Below are 19,160 nucleotides of genomic sequence, written 5' to 3' on the forward strand. Positions count from 1 at the left end.
CGGGGGGCACAGTGATGCAGCTGATGCAGCCTTTGTAGAGGTGGTTGCGAGTAACTCCGGACTCAGGCGTCGTGCACTCACAACGCAAGAAGCTCCCGCCCAGCTGCTCAATAATTTCACGGCGGGTTTAACAGTCGCAGGTCAGGGATGCCTCCCGAAACACGAATCTATAAAGAGGAGAATCGAAGGGCTGCGAGGCCGAAATTCTCAAGCGCCAGCGTGTCCAAATGACCGAGCCTCAATAGTCTTGCCCGAGGCCTACACTACGTACGAATGCGAGTCAGGGAGCTAAGAACAATTCCTCCTAGGCGATTCGGGCATCGGAGGACCCCATCTTGGTTTTCAGCCGAGAAACAGCGTCTAGCTGGGTTGGCTATGTGCAGAGACTCTTCGAGGACGGGACTTTCAGTTTAGCCCCGGATCAATTCGCGCAGGTTTTCGTCATTTTGGCTGACCGTGGAGGGTATGCAATTCCGCTCTGCTACGCCCTCCTTCCAAACAAATCGGAAAACTCGTACCGCCGCATGATCGATCTCGTCATGGGAGCCTTCCCGTCGCTGAACCCAGCTTCGATCGCCATGGATTTCGAGATGGCTGTCATCAACGCTTTCATCGCGGCTTTCCCGAATGCCGAAATTCACGGTTGCTTATTCCTATTTGTTCAAAAGTGTGGTTTTCGAGGTCTTTTGGTAGATGATCAGCTGGTATTTTCCTCGAGAGTGACTGAATATCCACTACACAGGTCTTGTATAACTGTGACATCTTGGAGGCGATGGCGCTTTCGCTCCAATGCTACGTTCACTCTGATCGACTGGATTTAGCCACAAATGAAATGAAGCGGTGAGAGTCTCTAGAATCTTTCGCTTTTATGCTGAAAATACTTGTTTCCGTGGCTGTCATCGCTGAGCTTCGCGGAGAGAATGAGAGCTCACTTCGTACATCCTGATCCAATTTTATCTCTACTACAGAATGGTGGCGAAGGACGAAGATGCATCACTGACCCAGTTGTGCTCGGGCTTGCTGTATTTAGCTCTAGGCGGCGATAATCTCGAGGAGGCATTTTACATATTCACGGAAATGGCAGAGAAGAATACCAAAACTCCACTTTTGTCCGTTGGTCTCGCTAGTGTTCTAATCGCTCAAGGTGAGAGGAAAGACCCACACCGGCTTTGATGACGGTTGCCTTCCGAATCCGATGAATTGACAGAGTCTCGGAGAATCACGAACAAATCGACTCCACAGGAAAATTCGAAGAAGCTGACTCTGTCCTGGCTGAATCATTGGAGAAGGATCCGAATCATCTCGAGACGGTCATCAATCAAGTTGTCGTTTCTCAGTTCCTCGGAAAGAGCTCCGAGGCAAGGAATATTCCCGGCTTTCGTGAGCATAGGATTGAGTATCAGTTTTCTCCGAGGGGGTATAATCGCTGTTCCTGTTGCAGGTTTGCACCAGACTCCTGTCGCAGCTGAAAAACTCCAATCAGAGTCATCCTTTCATCCTCGATCACCAATTGAAGGAGCAACTATTCCAAACATTATGTCGGTCATTTGCGAATTGAAGATCTCGCTTCGTGTGTTTCTCAGCGCGTCTGAATGAATGTCGCCTCAAGTCTTAGAATCGTCTCCACTCTTGAATCCCTGGTCCGTGAGGATCTAGACAGATCATATTCCGTATATTCCTCATTGAAGTGGAAGAGGAGCGAAGCCACACATCGGTATCTTGTAGAGCTCATTGGGCTCGATGAATCTACTGAGGCCTGATTCGTCATCGGACTGACCTGAGCCTACGTATGGATGAGTCCAGATGCATTCTGAGGCCCTGCGCGTGAGTCTCTCCCCTAGACTCTTTCATCGGATTTTCTAGAGACTTCAGCAAACGTCCTAGTAGCCGTAGAGAGGACTCGGGTATACCTCTTGTTTTCTATACGCCCCATGCAGATGAAGAAATTGGCACCACAGTCAGTGGCGTATTTAGGGGGGCCCAAGGGGGCTGTAGCCCCCTCCAAGATCTGTTCTCCACAATGGTAAAGCATAGGAAAGGACGCCATCTTGGAGTCTTATCTCCACCCAAGATCCAATCTAGCCCCCTCAAGAAAAAATCCTGCATACGCCCCTGACCACAGTGTCTCAATGTATTGATCAGAAATGTTCTGAGTTGAGGGTTCCTCATGGGCGGGTCCCATCTTCGACCTATATCGAATAAGTCGAGGGATAGCACCCAATTTATAACGGAAGGACGTTGAATCGTCGAAAATGAAATGTACAAGGTCAACGCTGGATGGATAGGTAAAGCTTAGGTTGCCGTCGGTGGATCATCGAGACAGTGACACACGATCTCGATGGGATTCCCCAGGGATGAATCCAGGGGCGAAAATTTGAACTCATATGTACAGTTATCGTAATCAGCAGTAGTCAGTAGTTATCCGGATTCTGTGCAGCATTGTTCCGTCTCGAAGACTCGTCGGATACCTGCTGCTTCGAGGAGAGCTGCTGACTAGCGATTTCTGCGAGAGCTTTTTGCACTTGTGCCAGCAGACATTCCCCTCGCATGACGACTTCTTGCAAGCGATTGGCGGACTCATTATTCTCGATTTCCAGCTTTTGGAGGTTGTTAGCCTGAAATAGATTGGGTACAACATTTCGGGATCGAAGAGGTCTCGCCTTTCTGATTCAGGGATTCTAGACTCAAACTTTCTAGATTCAGATTTCTAGACTCAAACTCTTCTAAATTCAGGGATTCTAGACTCAAACGCGGGCACAGGAAGTCTCGATATTCGAGACACAAAAGTATGATTTTCCGAACTCTTCGACTCACCTGCAATTCAGGGGCAGCTTCCTCACCTGGGAGAGATTCTATCAAAACGTCCATATCTTTGGCAGTCCGGGCGATCATGGTTGCGAAGAGTTGCGCGTAATCTGAAGAAGAACGAGACGATTATATCACTTCTGGCAGGCTGGTTGTGGCAGGCAGGTTTTCTGCTTTGACGCCCCCATATCCTGAAGGGGCTTACCTTTTGTGGTTGGGACGTCGGCTTGCCCGTTTTTTCGAACTCTGGGAACGTGGATGGCTGAGCGAGTTGTTGGAGGATTCCAGTACTGTTGCAGAAATTCTCAGCTTGCTGTGATCAGGAATTCGGGCTTAGACGATCCCAAGCGCCTCGTTCTCGAAAAGATGTACTAGGCTCGGTCAAATATTCACAGTCGCGAAGGGTCTTTAAGTGTAAGTTCTCTCACTCTGCTTGTATTCGGAATTCCCGAATGGAAATGCTCATCAGGTTGACGGAGTCCTGGAGCTATGTCAAGCGGTCGGCCATCTCTCAGAAGAGCAAGTTCGGGGACCGTCCGAGAGAAAATTGGAGGCCGCGGATGTTTTTCCAGTCGATAGCAGAACCGGAGAGTCAAGCTGTCATCGAGAGGAGATTCCTCGCCAATGATTCTTCTGTCAAGTGCGCAAATCCCGTGTTCGAGACCTGCCGATGCCTGCCGGCTGCCATTTCTCCAAAAGCAGACGGCGCTGTAGTCAGCTCTGCACGGCGCTTAGCTCGTCAGCTTTGCGCTGCGGTCAGCCGACCGCGGCTTCAAGACTCCGAGAACCATCGAGATGAGAAACCCGAATATCATCGGACTTCTATCCACAGCACAGAGCTCTCATTCACGAAAGTACAGTTCAAGAATTCTCGGAATGAGAGAGCCGAAAATATTCGGACTTCTGTCTTCAGAACATGGAGCTCTCGAAAGGGAATACTCCGGGAACAGTACAGGTCATTTGGGCAAAAAGTCAAATGGGCGGATTGCTATTTGAGCGGATTGCCATTTGGGTAGAAAGCCAAATGGGCGAAAAACCATACGGGCTCAGTTTCCTGGTCGTAGGATTACTTCTTCACTCACATATACCTACCTCTCGAGGAGGATGAGCCGCACGTAAGCACGGTCAGCGGAAATGAGAGGAAGTTGGATGCTGAAGTTCAGCCTGACTTGGGAAGCTGCCCAACATCCTGAATAACGTCCCCGTGCTGAGACAAGCTGAAGGCACCTATGTCCCATGCTGCGAGTTTCGGATCGACAGACGCTTCATCCTCCGAGCGGGGTGCTCGAGATTCCATCTTTGTCGCGATTCTCCGCAGCTTCACCGCGATTCCGCCACGATTTCAGCGATTTTCTTCCGCGATAAATTTACAGCCCCAATCATAATCTCTGAGAACTCTCAGGTGTCGATCTCGTGCTTGGAGACCAGAGAGAGGAACAGTAGCGATCAGACGTATTCTCAAACATAGAATTTATCCAATCTTCCTACGTGACGCTATGGGCCGAGCTTTTCGCACCCTTATCAACTTTGGGAGCAGGTACTCGTTCGAGCTGAAAACTATGTCGGAGTTGAGCCTTGACATGAATCTTCTGGCCACGGATTTGTGGGTCGGTATCTCTACGTGGGCCGGGGTGAGAGTTCTCTTGGAAAAGCGTCGAATGTATCTTTAAAAATGATTTGGATCACTTTTGTATCTCTATCATGAAGTCCGAGAGCGGATCGTGTCGGGTTGGTCCGCGGACAAAGCATGGCACGTCGTGACCAAGCGATACGCATTCGGGTGCTCCACGTCGTACTACTGTTGACGAAAATTCGACTCCTCGTCTGGAGCTGCGGCTCATCGGTCGGAGCTCAGACTCACAATACCATTCAACTCTGAGATTCTCCTCCCTCCTTTGAAGACCTCCCCAAACCCTATCTTCTGTCTTCCCAGGTCTGACAGGATTCGCTCGACCGCAATCACCGTCGACGGAAGATACGTCCGAACGTCCACCGCCTACACTACGTACGAATGCGAGTCAGGGAGCTCAGAACGATTTCTCCTTCGATTCGGCGATTCGGGCATCGAGGACGAGGACCGCATCTTGGTTTTCGGCCGAGAAACAGCGTCTAGCTGGGTTGGCTATGTGCAGATACTCTACGTGGACGGGACTTTTAGTTTAGCCCCGGATCAATTCGCGCAGGTTTTCGTCATTTTGGCTGACCGTGGAGGGTATGCAATTCCGCTCTGCTACGCCCTCCTTCCAAACAAATCGGAAAACTCGTACCGCCGCATGATCGGTCTCGTCATAGGAGCCTTCTCGTCGCTGGACCCAGCTTCGATCACCATGGATTTCGAGATGGCTGTCATCAACGCTTTCATCGCGGCTTTCCCGAATGCCGAAATTCACGGTTGCTTATTCCATTTGGTAAAAAGTGTGAAGAAAAAGCTATCGTCCTTGAATCTCCTGAAACGCTACAATGCAGATTCGAATTTCTCGCTCTGGTCTCGGATGATTCCGGCGATGGCCTTCGTGAGAGAAGATCTCCTTGACAGATCAATGATGGCTCTTCTGGAAGTCTTACCAGAAGAGTTGAAACCCGTCTACACCTACTTCGTAGCTTACGTATGTGGTCGCATACTCAGCGTTCGCCTAGATGGGTCAGTCATCAGGGACAATCCGCTCTTCAGCTCCGATGTGTGGTCGGTCCATGAAAAGACTCTCAACGGTGAGAGCCGCACCAACAACTTCGCTGAAGCTGCTCATCGAAAACTCCAGGAGGCTTTCGGCGTCTGTCATCCTTCCGTCTGGAAGTTCATCGATGGTCTCCGGCATGTGCAGCACAAGGCAGACGCCGAGCTCGAGCGATACATTATAGGATCTGCGCCGGCTCCAAAAAGACGCAGATATCTGAATGCGGACGCCAATTTGCTCGAGTTGGTCCGTACCATCGAGAATCGAGAGCCGGTGGCCTTTCTGCGAGGGATCGCAAACAATTTCCTCATGGACAACTAGAAAAATCTTAGAATCCCCATCTATCATTTCCTTCCCTGTGAAAAATACATGATAAGATAAACTGATCCTCACGGGAGTCTCACTGGAAACCATCCTCCCTTCTAACCAGTTCTCTATCGGTTTGAGAACCTTCCTTGCTTGTGAGAAACATGATAAAATTACGTGAGATGACTTGACCTGGGATCCCTGTGTTTTCCTTTCTCCTTGATTATCGCCGAATCATCCTGTGCGCCGAATCGTCTCGCGCCGAATCGTCATGTACCGTTCTTCACATTGACGATCCGTTAAGAGCCTGAAAATCACCATGCCCGCCGATCCGTTGTTCGATGTTTCTCTTTTTACATTGGTAATTACCAGTCATGCATAAATGAAGCTCAGAGAATGACACCGGACAGCGTCGAGCAGAAGGAATACCTGGACGTCTTCCTTTATCGCTCGTATATCGCACTGAAGAAATACGATCTCGTCATCGGGGAGCTCGACAGGTGAGTAAGAAGCAGACAGCTGGCCTGGTGGAATCGGATACACCTCGAATAATTCTCTGCGTGCACCGTTTCGTCTCCATCAGGAGGAGCGTGTTCGTTTGAATATCTTCCTGATAGATGGCTTTTCCAGTTATTCCGGTCCGGATGAAGTCAAGAGCCTTCGGTTCCTCGCAGAATACTCGTGCGCTGAAGCGAACGCGCGTCAAGATGTTTTACGGAAGTTGGAGAAACAGCTAGGATCCTTCTCGCCCGGGAATACAACGCTGCCTCTCGTAGCGGTGACAATATACCTCCATGAAAACGACATCGATAGCGCCCTGAAGGTTTGAGAGGCTGACAGCGAGAGGAGCTGCCTCCGGTTTGAACTTCTCGTGGTTTTCCGAGGCTATTGGTAGATGATCAGCTGGATTTTCCTCGAGAATGACAGAATATCCACTACACAGGTCTTGTATAACTGTAACATCTTGGAGGCGATGGCGCTTTCGCTCCGATGCCACATTCACTCTGATCGACTGGATCTAGCCACGAATGAAATGGAGAGGTGAGAAGCTACACAATCTTTCGCTTTTATGCTGAAAATACTTGTTTCCGTGGCTGGCATCGCAGAGCTTCGCGGAGAGAATGAGAGCTCACTTCGTACATCCTGATCCAATTTTATCTCTACTAGAGAATGGTGGCGAAGGACGAAGATGCATCACTGACCCAGTTGTGCTCGGGCTGGCTGTATTTAGCTTTAGGCGGCGATAAACTCGAGAAGGCATTTTACGTATTCACGGAAATGGTAGAGAAGAATACCAAAACTCCACTTTTGTCCGTTGGTCTCGCTAGTGTTCTAATCGCTCAAGGTAAGAGGAAAGGCCCACACCGGCTCTGATGACGGTTGCCCTCCGAATCCGATGAATTTACAGAGTCTCGGGGCATCACGGACAAATCGACTCCAGGGGAAAATTCGAACGATGCTATGAGGAGACAAATAGATCCCTTCGGATTCCGACTCGGTAGGAGATTCTTGATCATCGAGATTCCAGCGTGTCAGCCGAAATCTTCCGTCATCCATGGTGGATCATGGATCACGGAAGCGCGATTTCCCGATATCCATAGATAGAACAAGAAGAGGCTCACCTGGAAAGCGCCTCTGCAGCAGGTCGGGCAGGGTTTTTTCAGCGGTGAGTTTGAGCCGTGGGCCACTCTCCCTTATACCAGTCGATTGTATTTCCGATGACGGTCGATAATATCTTCGAGCACATCCGTTGGCGCGGACCGGTCAGATGCCCCCGTGGATAGCCTGGAAGTCCTAGCATCCTCCAGGACGATTCACGAATAGAGCCTTCGTGTGAGATCTTTTCGTTTTCTCCAAGACGCCATTCTGGCGACTTGAGAATCATGTTCATGGAACTTGAACCTCCAAACATCTGTCCATGCCCGTCGTCAGGAGCATCTCGTGTATTCTGACCAAGCTCCAGGTCACTATGTATTGCGAAGCTTCTGATGGACGGCATTGAGTGCGAAGTGGAGGCAAGCAGAGTTAAGAAGTCGGGCCCGATACGGAAGATGAGGTCACGGATCTGCTTTTGGAAGACGGAATATTCATAAGCGAATACATAATTGCTGATTTGATCAGATCATTCTGCAGAAGCTCCTCAGAGCGAGTTCGAGCCTATCCAGATATTTTCTTTGTTTACTTGGCATTCGTGCCTTGTCGCTTGAGAGAAGCTTCAATTAAAAAAAACGGGCAAGTAGTGTCGTGGACACTACTTTCTTCGTGAAAACGTCTCGAATATACTCTTCGGAGAACAACCCTCAGATAGAACAAAGAAATCGATAGTTCGATACGCTTCTTCAACGGTCAATACCAATACGATCTCTCTCCTATGATATTTCCTCCTTCGTGTCAGGTATCAATTAGAGAAGCCCATGGAATTTACGAATCTGAAATCTGCAGGAGTCGGTAAGCGATCGTCTAAAAATCGTCAACAACGACCATCTCCGCACTCGACTTCACCAACCGATCTTTTCGTCGATAGAATATGTTAGAAGTGAGCGATAGTGCGGACATGGAAGGGAAAGGGCGGAAGATGCATCCTGGGAGCTGACCTCTATCCTTATTCCTAATCCTTCTACCCCTGTCGACGACTTCCATGGAGGGGGCTCACACACTCGGCAGATTACGCTCTGATTGACCCGAAAAACACGGCGCTGACTCGAAACATTCCATCTCTGCTCTTCAGATCGTCTATTCATACGAGTTTCCTGAGCTTTTCGGGGGTATGCAAGAATCGGTGCGGGAGACTCAGCTAGCCCTTGAGGTTCCACTCCGAAATCCAGTCGACAAAGCTCCCGTAAACTTCCATTATTTTGACCCCCTGCCGTACGAGGTGTGTCGCGTTTCACCGGAGTTCTACCGCCGCATAGTGTTACAAGATTTGCTTGCATGAAGGACGAAGTTTATTCGTCTGGTCACTCGAGTGATTTTAAAGACGTTTTCACGTCAATGTCCCATCAGCATGGGCCCTCTGAGTCCTTCATATGGATGGAGTAATTGAGGAGAGCTCGGAAGGATCAAAATCATGCTGTTGGGTTCTCTCTTCATTCTATTGCAACAAGAAGAGAATGTCTCTTTCTCGGAAACTTCAGCTTTCACCCAGGCAGTTCCCCCGTGGCGATTTTGCGAATCCTCGCACTTCGTAGCCTCAGTCAGAATTGTTCTTGGTCCCGAAGATCCTAGAGTTTCGCAAGTCGAGGGAGAATTGCATTGCAGGCCCCGCCGACTTCGTAGAAACTTCTCATGTGTCCGTCGGTGTCGAGCGAACTCTCGAAGAACGGCGGCCACCGGTTGCTTTCAGTGAAAGTTACGCGATTCCTAGGCCATGACTTCTTGGGCGATATACTGGCGACCGATTCTCAAGCGGAACGTTTTCAGGCGTCAACCTTCATCTTCTTGGTGGGTATCTTACCCTCCGATTTTTCCTCGGTTTTCCGGATGAGTTCAACGGACATCATTCAGTCAGTCCGGCGGTCCAAGTCTTGAGCGGGCTCAGCAGACGTTTCCGCCACGGCACTGATCGATGTGCAACTCAGAATTGAGTTTCCAATCCTTCCGATTTTCCGAGCCTCCCTCTGTCCGACAAACTGCAGCATAGAGAAAGCTCATACCATATTCTCTGCATGGATTGTTTTCTTTGCTTTTTTTTGACGGCTCCCTCTTACAGCGCCGTAGTCTGGCGGAATGGCCCGCCTTTCGTGATCTGTTATGATGGGCACGATGAACTCGATTTCCCTAACTCTGCTTCAGAACCCCGAGGACAGAGGTGAATCGTTTTGCCGCTTGTCGACTGCTGTTGTGCCAGCTTATTAGAAGGGATCCCGAACTCGGCTCGGAGGTGGACCAATAAAGCTGTGCTCGTGGAAGACCTCCGCGTCACAAGCGACGGATTGGACTGGCAACATCCGACTGACCTCCCGAGGGAAAATATGAATATCGAACGCCATGAATCGTCGAACGCCGATTCCGGGCCCGGAGACATCTAGGATGTACATACAATTGATGAATCTATAAATCGTCAACTGGCAATCCCTACCGCGCTTCGCCACCGATCATTCGCGCTTTCGAATGCCGTTTTCCAAGCGCGCCTATTCGCTCTCGATTGCTTCGCAAGGGCCATTGATCGTGTTTCCCGCAACAGCTTCTAACAATCCCGCATATGTGGGCATCGAGATCTGGTACCACCTTTGAGACGACCGCATCTACTTAATGATAGATAATTCTGTAGAGAATGATAATTTATCAGACCAAAGTGTGTTTGAGTGCGGTTAGACTCTTTGGTGCCATCCGATTGAGCCCGACCAACAACGCGGCTCTCCGAAGACATGGTGTTTGAAACAAAGCCCGGACTGAATGGGGTATTCGATCCACTCGCAGCCTCAAGATTCGCTGCTCCTTGACATCACTCAAACGAGCTGAAGTCTGCGGCGTGCTCTGTCGCTCCCTGTCAATAGTCCTCTGATCCCAAGTCCCTACGTCTCCAGGGCTAATTATGATTTTTTTTTAACAACATCCCTCTTTATTTAGACAATGTTTCGTGTCGTACATCAATTTAACAATACATCAGTTCCACGAGGGCGAACCCTGTCCGTGGTATCGGGAGGAGACATGTTTGCGTTCGGGGGGATGGGGTTCCGGGGGAGAAACTTTCATTCTATGAATTGATTCAAGGGAGCAGGGCATTTATTTTATCAATGGTAATAGAGCTCAGGAAACGTCTAATATTTCTCTTCCTTTCTGAGATTCGGAAAAGATACCAGTTCCTGAGATTTTCAGGGAGAGAGTTATATACTGTGAGGTACTGCCATTTATAGGTTCGCCTAGTTCTCTCGAGCCGGAAGGCAGGCAGGCGGACGAGTTTTGACTGCACGCCTCTGGTGGCGTGTTGGTGATTGACCGTGTTCTCATCTTCCAGCATGTTTGCTGTCTGAGGTTGTTGTATGTGTAGGTACGTCAAGAGCACAGACAGGTACAGTTTACGGAACGACATAATTCCCAACTGATCATATAGTTCATCTATCGGCTCGTTTCCAGACTTCCCAGCGATGATTCGGATGCAGCGGTTCTGAATCCTCTCGATTGGGCCGAGAACGGTTCTGAACGCGGAGCCGTATGCAAGAATTCCATAACGCAGATGAGACTCGAAAAGTCCTCTGTATGCTCCGAGCACGACCTTCCTCGATGAGGCTCTCCCGAGCTCGCGATGCAAGCAACAGCACGCCTAAGTTTATTGAGGAGTAGGGCGATCTGGGGCTTCCAGGATAGCTTTTCGTCGATCACAATCCCGAGGCATTTGGTCTCGCAGACCCGCTTGACTGAGGGACAAGAACAGACATCATGGCCAGGCTCGGAATGAATTCTGACCGGTGGAAGAGAGCTGGCAGGCCGGTCACCGAATATTACGAAGCTACACTTGTTAGCATTGAGTTTCAAGCCGTTTCTGGCCGACCATCTCTGAACTCCGGCCATCAGAGTAAAACTCCGGCCATCAGAGTAAAACTCCGGCCATCAGAGTATTTTCGTTTTCGGGCTTGTCGTGCAGAACTTTTTGAAGAAAACGCTTAGGAGCCACACCTTCCGATCATGTTTCTCTTCTTCAAGGTATAGCTCAAGCGTATCGAGTAGGGATGTGTATCTGACGTGGCTGGCCGAAATTCCGCGGCATTCGTGACAAGGCAGATCGCCGATCGCCGCTGATACCGCTAATGGTCGGGATGACTCCCCGCGGATTCCTCACGCCATCGTGGGGACCGGAGTTCTGCTTCAAGGAAATCCGGTTCGATCGGAAAAAAGGACTTCGATATCATCCGCAGTCACAGTATCACTTCTCCTTGAAGAAGCGCTCGATATCTAGAGCGTGACGCCCAAGAGGGGGCTCGACCCCTTTTCTTCCGCACACTTATGCAATCGCGTTTAGAAACGCTTTTTGAAGTGAACCTTCCTCGTTCCAGTTATACACTTCTTGGACCATCAGACGAATTACAGCGCACTCTCCTTGACTGTATACTGGGACTTGAGGAGGCGGACGAAGGTCTCATTCTTCTTTCTCACTCTTCTAGGAGTTCTGGGGCATACTCCCGGGACACCGCGTGCAAGCATTCCTGGATCCGGGGTGGGTTATGTAGCGTCTCGACGTTTGGTAAGGAGAGGCCTGCTGTCGAAGGTATGGCAACACAACTGAATGATCCTCAACGAAAACATAGCAGGTACTCTCCCAGATGCGGAGATGAGAAACTGACGGATTGTGTCCATGCCACAGTTCATACGGCGTTTTCCACTCCAGTCGCTTCAGAGAACCAAATTACGGATATACCCAGCAGCTCTTGCGGCTTCTGCCCACTACATTTTTGGAAGTTTCGCGGCTTCCATCATAGCTCGGGCGGACTCCATCACAGTCCGATGCTGTCCTTCAACGTTCAACGCGACCATTCTCAGCCGGCACGTACGGAGTCGTAAACTGCTGCTTCACTGAGTGCCTGTTCAAGAGGTCCTTCATCTTGGATGATTTGAACTCCATGGCATTGTCGCTCCGAACTACTTTCACTCTGTGATCACAAGCTGCTGCCTCGACAAGAACGGATTGCATCGAGGCGAGAATATCGCCCTTTTCCCGCAGAGGGTATACGAAGAGAAACCCGCTACAGTCGTCCACGAAAACCGACAACCATTTGCATCCACCTGGCGACTCGATCCTCACTGGTCCGCATATATCGAAATGGATGAGATCTCCACAACTCTTTGCTCGGTCGTCGCACTGCGAAATCGGCAAGCGAGCTTGCTTGCCAAGCCCACACGCTTCACAGAGACGACTTATCTTTGACGACTCCAACTTTCCTTTCACCTCAACCCCGGATATCGAATCATGTCGAATAGCCTGCGCAATGGTTTGAAAATTCGCCTGACCAAGCCGTTCGTTTATCGGCTGCGAATCGGGTACCTTTAACCCCGACTGACTGTCTGATCCTGTCAGAACTCGGAGCGTCATTCGATAGAGTCTTCGACCTGTACGGTCGCCAGTAGCTACAACAACACCATCGCGAATGAGAGTCATGCCCGTACTACTGAAGTTGGCTTCAAACCCTTTGACGGTCAACATGCCCGCAGAGATCAGATTCTGTTTCACGGCAGGCACATGAAGTACAATCGTGAGCTTCGCAGTATAACGTTTGCCATTGACCACACTTTCGAAGACAACAGAACCAGTGCCGATTCCATAAATCACATGACCACTCGCCGAGTAGATCTGTTGTTGGTTCTTCAGGAGCGTGTACTCGTCGAACCAGTCTCGACGAAAAGTCATGTGCTTAGCCGCTCCTGTGTCCGCCAACCGAGAATCACGTAGCTCAGCAGACTCGCAGGCAGCGCTCAACAAGAAATCCACGTCCTGACTTTCTTTGCTCACTGAAGCTGAGTACGCACCATTGCGCGGAGCAGTTTTCTTCTTTTCCTTCCGGAGCTTGAAACATTGTGCTCGCTTGTGACCCTCTTTCCCGCGAACGAAGCATTTTCCCGAGAACTTGCGCTTCGTTCTAGAATCAGGAACGCTTGCCACCAGAGCAACTGAGTCTTTATCTAGACCAGGAGACGACCCGGGAGACACCGAACTCTCTAGACCGAATTCCATTTTCTCTTCCTTTAGAAGACGCGGGATCAAATTTTCCCGAGTTTGTTTGCTCTCATCAAGATTATCCCAAGCGGCGACTAGATGGCGGTAGCACCTAGGAAGCTGCAATAGCTTTGCTATTATGTCTACCTCGTCAATGTCCTTGCCCAAACATTTGCTATATGAGTAGCCATCTCCATTCGCTCAGCCACCTTGTACGCGTGGAATTCTTGGAGCAGCAAGGTTACAGATAAGTTCGACATCGATTCATAGAGTGTCGAGAGCCTCTCCCACATTTCTTTAGCGCTTTTCAACCTCATGACCGCCCTGACAACCTTCGTCTCGAGAGCGCTCAAAATCACCGCTCTTGTTTTGGCATCCTCCTTAGCATTAGCAGCAACGGTAGCGGCATCCTTGTCTGGAGAATCGCTTTTGATTGGCGTGGAGCAAACGACACTAGTACTGTCGATTGTATCAAACCATCCGTTAGCCTCAAGATAGGCTTGTACTTGTACTTTCCACACTTGAAAATCATGCTGACCATCAAACTTCGTCACATGGAGCTTATTGTCGATCTTGATTGATTTCCGTCTGATTCTTGCCAAGTATTCTAGCTGTGGTTACAAGACACCGTCGAAAGTCCAATCCGAGAGAAGTCTTTCCTTGCTTCAACACTGAGGGTCTGGGAGTCTGGGCCCATAACCTGTTGTTATGTAAGACAGAGTTCAGTGAGGAGCCGAAGGAAGGAACAACTAGCTTCGTTTTCTACGGATGACTACAGATTTCTTTTATTCATCGACCAAGAGCTCCTTTTATAGCCTGAGACCAAGCCTCTGCCAACACCTTGTTCTGGCAGAAGCAACCATGTGATTCCACACAATAGAAGCACAGTTCAGCCTACGGAATATAACCGAAGATCAAACCAAGTTCGAGTATGCGCTGACTGCCCTGGACCAGGACGCCCAAGAAAGGATTGCTGATTTTTTCGACGACCTCCCTGCGCAAGGCTCAAGATACGGAGCCTTCAAGGCGAGGGTTCTAGACTCATTTTGAGTCGCAAGATATCAGCGGCTTGCAAGCCTTGTCAATCTCACCATGGGAGACGACACGCCATCCAGGCTGCTTGACAGGATGTCTAGGGTTGCACCGGCCAGATACGAACGCCACAAAGAACCCTCTGTTCCTTTATCACTTCCTTCAGAAGCTACCTGCTCATGTTCGCGACCAGGTAGCCGCCTGCGACGGTCTTGAGCTCCGTGAATTAGCGAAGCTAGCAGACAAGATCTACGCCCAACGGCAAGCAGCAGCGACATTCGCCGTAATCGATGAGGAAGATGTCGAGGTAGATGCTGTCCGGCAGGCCGCCCAGTTGAGGAAAAGGGGGGACAATACCGATCAACGCAAGCGAGAGATCTGCCGATTCCACGCCAAGTTCGGTGAACGGTCTCGGAGCTGCCTAATGCCCTGCTCCTGGAACGGTAAAGTAGCGCCCCCCACTTCGGGAAACGCTTACGCCGGCCGCCAGTAATCGCTTGCGCGGCCGGCACCGGTGACAAGGGCGAGCTCTTCTTCGTATTCTGTACTTCCTCCAAAATACACCTCCTCGTGGACTCAGGAGCACAGGTCAGCATTATACCGCCAACAGCAGGGGAACGTCTCACCCCCAGCTTACATAGCCTCGTAGCGGCAAATCATAGTCCGATAAAAACCTACGGTACGAAAGAATTCAAGCTCAACCTCGGAGGACGCTTCGTTTTCACCTGGAAATTTATCGTTGCAGATTGCAGACGTCAAACACGCTATCTTAGGGTCTGATTTCCTTCGGAACGCGGGACTCATGATCGACCTCCGTGGTCGTAGACTCATCGAAAATACATCGCTGGTATCCATCCCGCTCCGAAGCTCTACTTCGCGAGACATCGTCGGCATCCTCACGAAGGCCAGCAACGGGTTTGAGGCGCTCCTGCTCGAATTTCCGTCTGTTCTAAAACCTCGTTTCGACGCCGCCGTCTAACACAGAGTTCAGCACTTCGTCGTCACGAAAGGACCTCCCAAACATGCAAAAGCACGTCGACTGGCTCCTGAAGTGCTTCGAGAGGTCAGGGAAGAGTTCAGGTCGCTCGATAAACTCGGGACTCGGGATCATCAGGAGATCTTGTAGCCCGTGGTCCAGCCCCCTTCATGTTGTTCCGAAAGCGGATGGCTCCAAAAGACCATGCGGTGACTTCCGGCAAGTTAATGCGGTTACCGAACCCGATCGATACCCACTGCCCCATATCCACGATTTCGCAGGGAACTTGCATGGCTACAATATATTCTCGAAGATCGACCTGGTAAAAGGGTACCATCAAATTCCGATGGCGCCGGAGGACATTCCTGAAACCGCCATGATCCGCCCTTTCGGTCTCTGGGAGCACACACAGATGCCTTTCGGCCTCAGGAGCAGCGCTCAAACGTTCCAACGTCTCATGGATTCAGTTTTCGTCGATCTCCCGTTTCTATTCGTTTATCTCGACGATGTCCTCGTCGTATCCAAAGGCAAGGCGCAGCATCTTAAAGACTTGAGACTCCTCCTCGAGAACCATGGTTTCGTCGTCAATGCAGAAAAGTGCAAATTCGGTCTACCAGCCGTGGATTTCCTCGGGCACCGAGTCTCGAGTCAAGGAATCGCCCCTCTGGCGAGCAGAGTCGACGTTATACGATCATTTCCGCAACCGAAAACAATCATCGAGTTGCAAAGATTCGTGGGAATGGTTCGTGGGAAAGCTGCTAAAGTGATGTCACCGCTATTCCTCGCGCTGGACGTAGACCCGAAATCCAAGAACAAGGCAATTCTATGGAAGGACGAGACGATCGCTGCTTTCGACGCCCAGATTACACAAAAAGCGGTAGCACAGGCTCTGGCTTGCAATGGGAACATGTCGACTTGCCCCCCTTAGGGCCGCCCCTGCTGTGCGACTTCTCCACGGGCTCTCCAAGACCCTGGCTCGTCGTGTCCCCTCTCGGGATCTGGAGCTGCGGCTCATCCATCGGAGCTCAGACTCACAATACCGTTCAACTCTGAGATTCTCCTCCCTCGTTTTAAGACCTCCCCAAACCCTACCTTCTGTCTTCCCAGGTCTGACAGGATTCGCTCGACCGCGTTCACCGTCGACGGAAGATACGTCCGAACGTCCACCGTCGAATTGCACTTTACCGTTACTCACGGTGTCTTCGTCGGCATCTGAAAGCGGTTCGACTTCGACAGAAGTCCGTCCTAGCGGACCTATAATGGCTCCCCCTATAGCTGTCGCACCGTTGGTCGGAGCAACGACTCAGGAAATCACAGCACGACTCCTGTTCATGGTAATACGTTGGGTGAAATGTCTTCCAACGTTCCAAACTCTTTCTCGCGGAGATCAAGTGTGTCTGTTGGAAGAATCATGGAGGGATCTCTTTCTGCTATACATGTCGCATTGGTCACCGGGCGTTGATCTAATCTCTTCGCTGCCCGCTAAATCATCGAGACCTTCCTCGCCCAAATCACCGACGGGTTTCGCCTGAACGGGACGCGGTTAGTCCCGCCGCCGTACATCACGACGAACTCAATCCAATCGAAATCCATTACGTTCAGGACGTTATGCGTCGCTTGCGTCAGCTCTCGCCTGACGACACTGAATGCAGTTGCTTAAAGGCCATTGTTCTTTTCAAACCTGGTAAGAGCGACTTCCGTCGAGGTGCCGATGGCCCCTGGAAATTTTCGTCAAGCGAATAGTCGTCCCGAAACTTTTTCCGAGCCCTGAGTCGGAATTCAAGCCTCCTTTCCGTATTTGCAGAGACAATGGGCTTGTGCGATACCCACCCGGTTGAAATGCTTCAAGATCGAGCTCAATGCGTGCTTGGCGACTATGTCAGGGAACGATATCCGAGGCAACCAACACGCTTTGGACGTCTTCTGCTGTTACTTCCGATTCTACGATCGATCTCGAACGTCTTCATCGAGAAACTTTTTTTCAAAGGCACCATCGGCAACATTCGGGTAGAGAAGATTCTCGGAGAAATGTACACAATGCAGGTCGACACCTGATTAATCAATTGACGGGGCTGCACCCTGATCTAGATCTCATAGCAGCGAGAGCGATGATTATTATCGTACTAATTTCCAGATACACACTTATATGAATATATACCACTGCGCAGATCAGCTGCCAGTGGGATCGTCGCCGTCAACGCGCAGAAAAATTGTATAGTGGTAGGGTCTGTTCTGTTGAGAGTAGTCGACGAAGACGAATGTAGCGTTAATCGTAGGAATGAAGCAGGAATGGATTCAACGAATTTCTTGAGAACACTTTTTGCGACAGCCACTCCGTCACAGCCATTACGATCTCTGATGAGTAGGTATGCGGCGACATCTTCGATGTTTAGTCATTTTTCTTCATGGAGGGATTTATAGCGGAAGTTGAATGGTCGATTTCGCGCGTTATGAGTCGTGTCCTATCAGAAACCTTTCGAGCTTCTAGGTACTCTCACTCAGTGATTCACGGCTTTCGAAGAGTTGCCAAAGTTTTCGCTGTGATGACCTCAATGCTTTCCCTTGTATAGAGCCATTCACTACGAAAGGACGTCATAAAAAGAAACGCGATTGCAAATAAAATTGACTTAGACGTGTTGGTTGGAAATGTTTCATCTGAGCGGAGCTATCCGAGCACGCTCGTGCTGACCGTGTGGTTTCGGAAACATTGCCTTCCTATCCATTTTAATTCACTCAATTCAGAATTCCTCGTTGGAGATCTCCCTCCTTCTGGTTCGATCAGGGGAACCAAACACTTGTGTGCGACGACCGTTCGATTTCCCATTGCCAGGCCAAATCATCAATCCGTACGTCTCGCCCCCATAGCTCAGGATTCTACCAGGAATGGAGGCTGTTGGACCGTCGCGACGTGGGTAGGGGGACTCCGTCTCGAGTCAGATCGTGCGGGAACGGACGAAGCTAGATGGTTGGCGGATATTGAGTCGACCCTGACAGCAGAATATCGTCGGGAATTCTCTTTGGTGTCTCAACGTGCTTCGATATGTCGAAGATACCCTCCCTGAGTTTCGCGCAGACGTTGTCCCCGGTCACCGAAATTTGTTTCGGCGATGCTTGCCGTGGGATCTCGTTCCTCAAATGCGTACGTTGCAAGCGGAATCTATGCGCAAAGTGCTTTTCCGTGGAAGTGGAAATCACTTCGTGAAATGCCGCGGGATGCTTCAAGTGAGGGGAGGTGGCGTGAGCTCGATCCTGCTGCCCGTTGAAAATTCCTGAGGAAAACGCAGGCAGCCAGTCCGGTCCAAGACAACTCGATGCCGCCAAACCCGATGCCGACGATTCGATGCCGACTATTAGATGCCGAGACGGTTCGATGCTGCACATTTCGATGTTGAAACAGTCAGATGCTGGTCATCTCGACGCCAAGATAGTTCGTTGCCGGTTATTCCGATGCCAAGATAGCCCGATGTCCAACACTCCGACGCCGAGGTCGACCGGGTATCCGGGATTCAAGTGAGACTCCGGCACACACACGCTTAAATTTCCAGAGCTCCGCCAATTTATCAAGACTTCACCTTCGTTTGTGCTATACAGGAATAGAGGACGATTCATTCAAGTGCAGAAGCTCTTCCGATTTATCTCCCTCGTCATTTACTCTACTATGAGCCATCCCTCCAATTTATTTACGAACCGGGCTACCCGATAAACTTTTCGGTAGTAT

At 50.2% G+C, this 19,160-nt stretch overlaps 3 protein-coding genes and 2 pseudogenes across 3 annotated transcripts; 4 read left to right on the top strand and 1 right to left on the bottom strand.

The window, feature by feature from the left end:
- Positions 1-308: 308 nt before the first annotated feature.
- On the top strand, positions 309-1,558 carry LOC100904981 (coatomer subunit epsilon-like; the record flags this gene model as incomplete). Its single annotated transcript, XM_003739243.1, has 5 exons — positions 309-689; positions 743-840; positions 969-1,144; positions 1,243-1,358; positions 1,442-1,558. Coding segments are annotated over 5 exons (888 nt in total), but the record flags the coding sequence as incomplete, so codon positions are not given.
- An 853-nt stretch (positions 1,559-2,411) lies between these two features.
- On the bottom strand, positions 2,412-3,313 carry LOC100905122 (mediator of RNA polymerase II transcription subunit 21-like; annotated as a pseudogene).
- Positions 3,314-4,364: 1,051 nt separating this feature from the next.
- On the top strand, positions 4,365-5,801 carry LOC108865207 (uncharacterized). Its single transcript, XM_018642013.1, has 2 exons — positions 4,365-4,426; positions 4,739-5,801. The coding sequence occupies exons 1-2, from the start codon at positions 4,365-4,367 to the stop codon at positions 5,799-5,801; spliced, it is 1,125 nt and encodes a 374-aa protein (XP_018497529.1).
- Positions 5,802-6,105: 304 nt separating this feature from the next.
- Positions 6,106-7,160, top strand: LOC100905266 (coatomer subunit epsilon-like; annotated as a pseudogene).
- Positions 7,161-16,701: 9,541 nt separating this feature from the next.
- On the top strand, positions 16,702-17,497 carry LOC100905708 (photoreceptor-specific nuclear receptor-like). Its single transcript, XM_029113243.1, has 3 exons — positions 16,702-16,903; positions 16,977-17,126; positions 17,247-17,497. The coding sequence occupies exons 1-3, from the start codon at positions 16,702-16,704 to the stop codon at positions 17,495-17,497; spliced, it is 603 nt and encodes a 200-aa protein (XP_028969076.1).
- The last annotated feature ends 1,663 nt before the right edge of the window (positions 17,498-19,160 follow it).

Source organism: Galendromus occidentalis, unplaced genomic scaffold, assembly GCF_000255335.2.
Source record: "Galendromus occidentalis unplaced genomic scaffold, Mocc_1.1 scf7180000076452, whole genome shotgun sequence".
Lineage (NCBI taxonomy): Eukaryota > Metazoa > Arthropoda > Arachnida > Mesostigmata > Phytoseiidae > Galendromus > Galendromus occidentalis.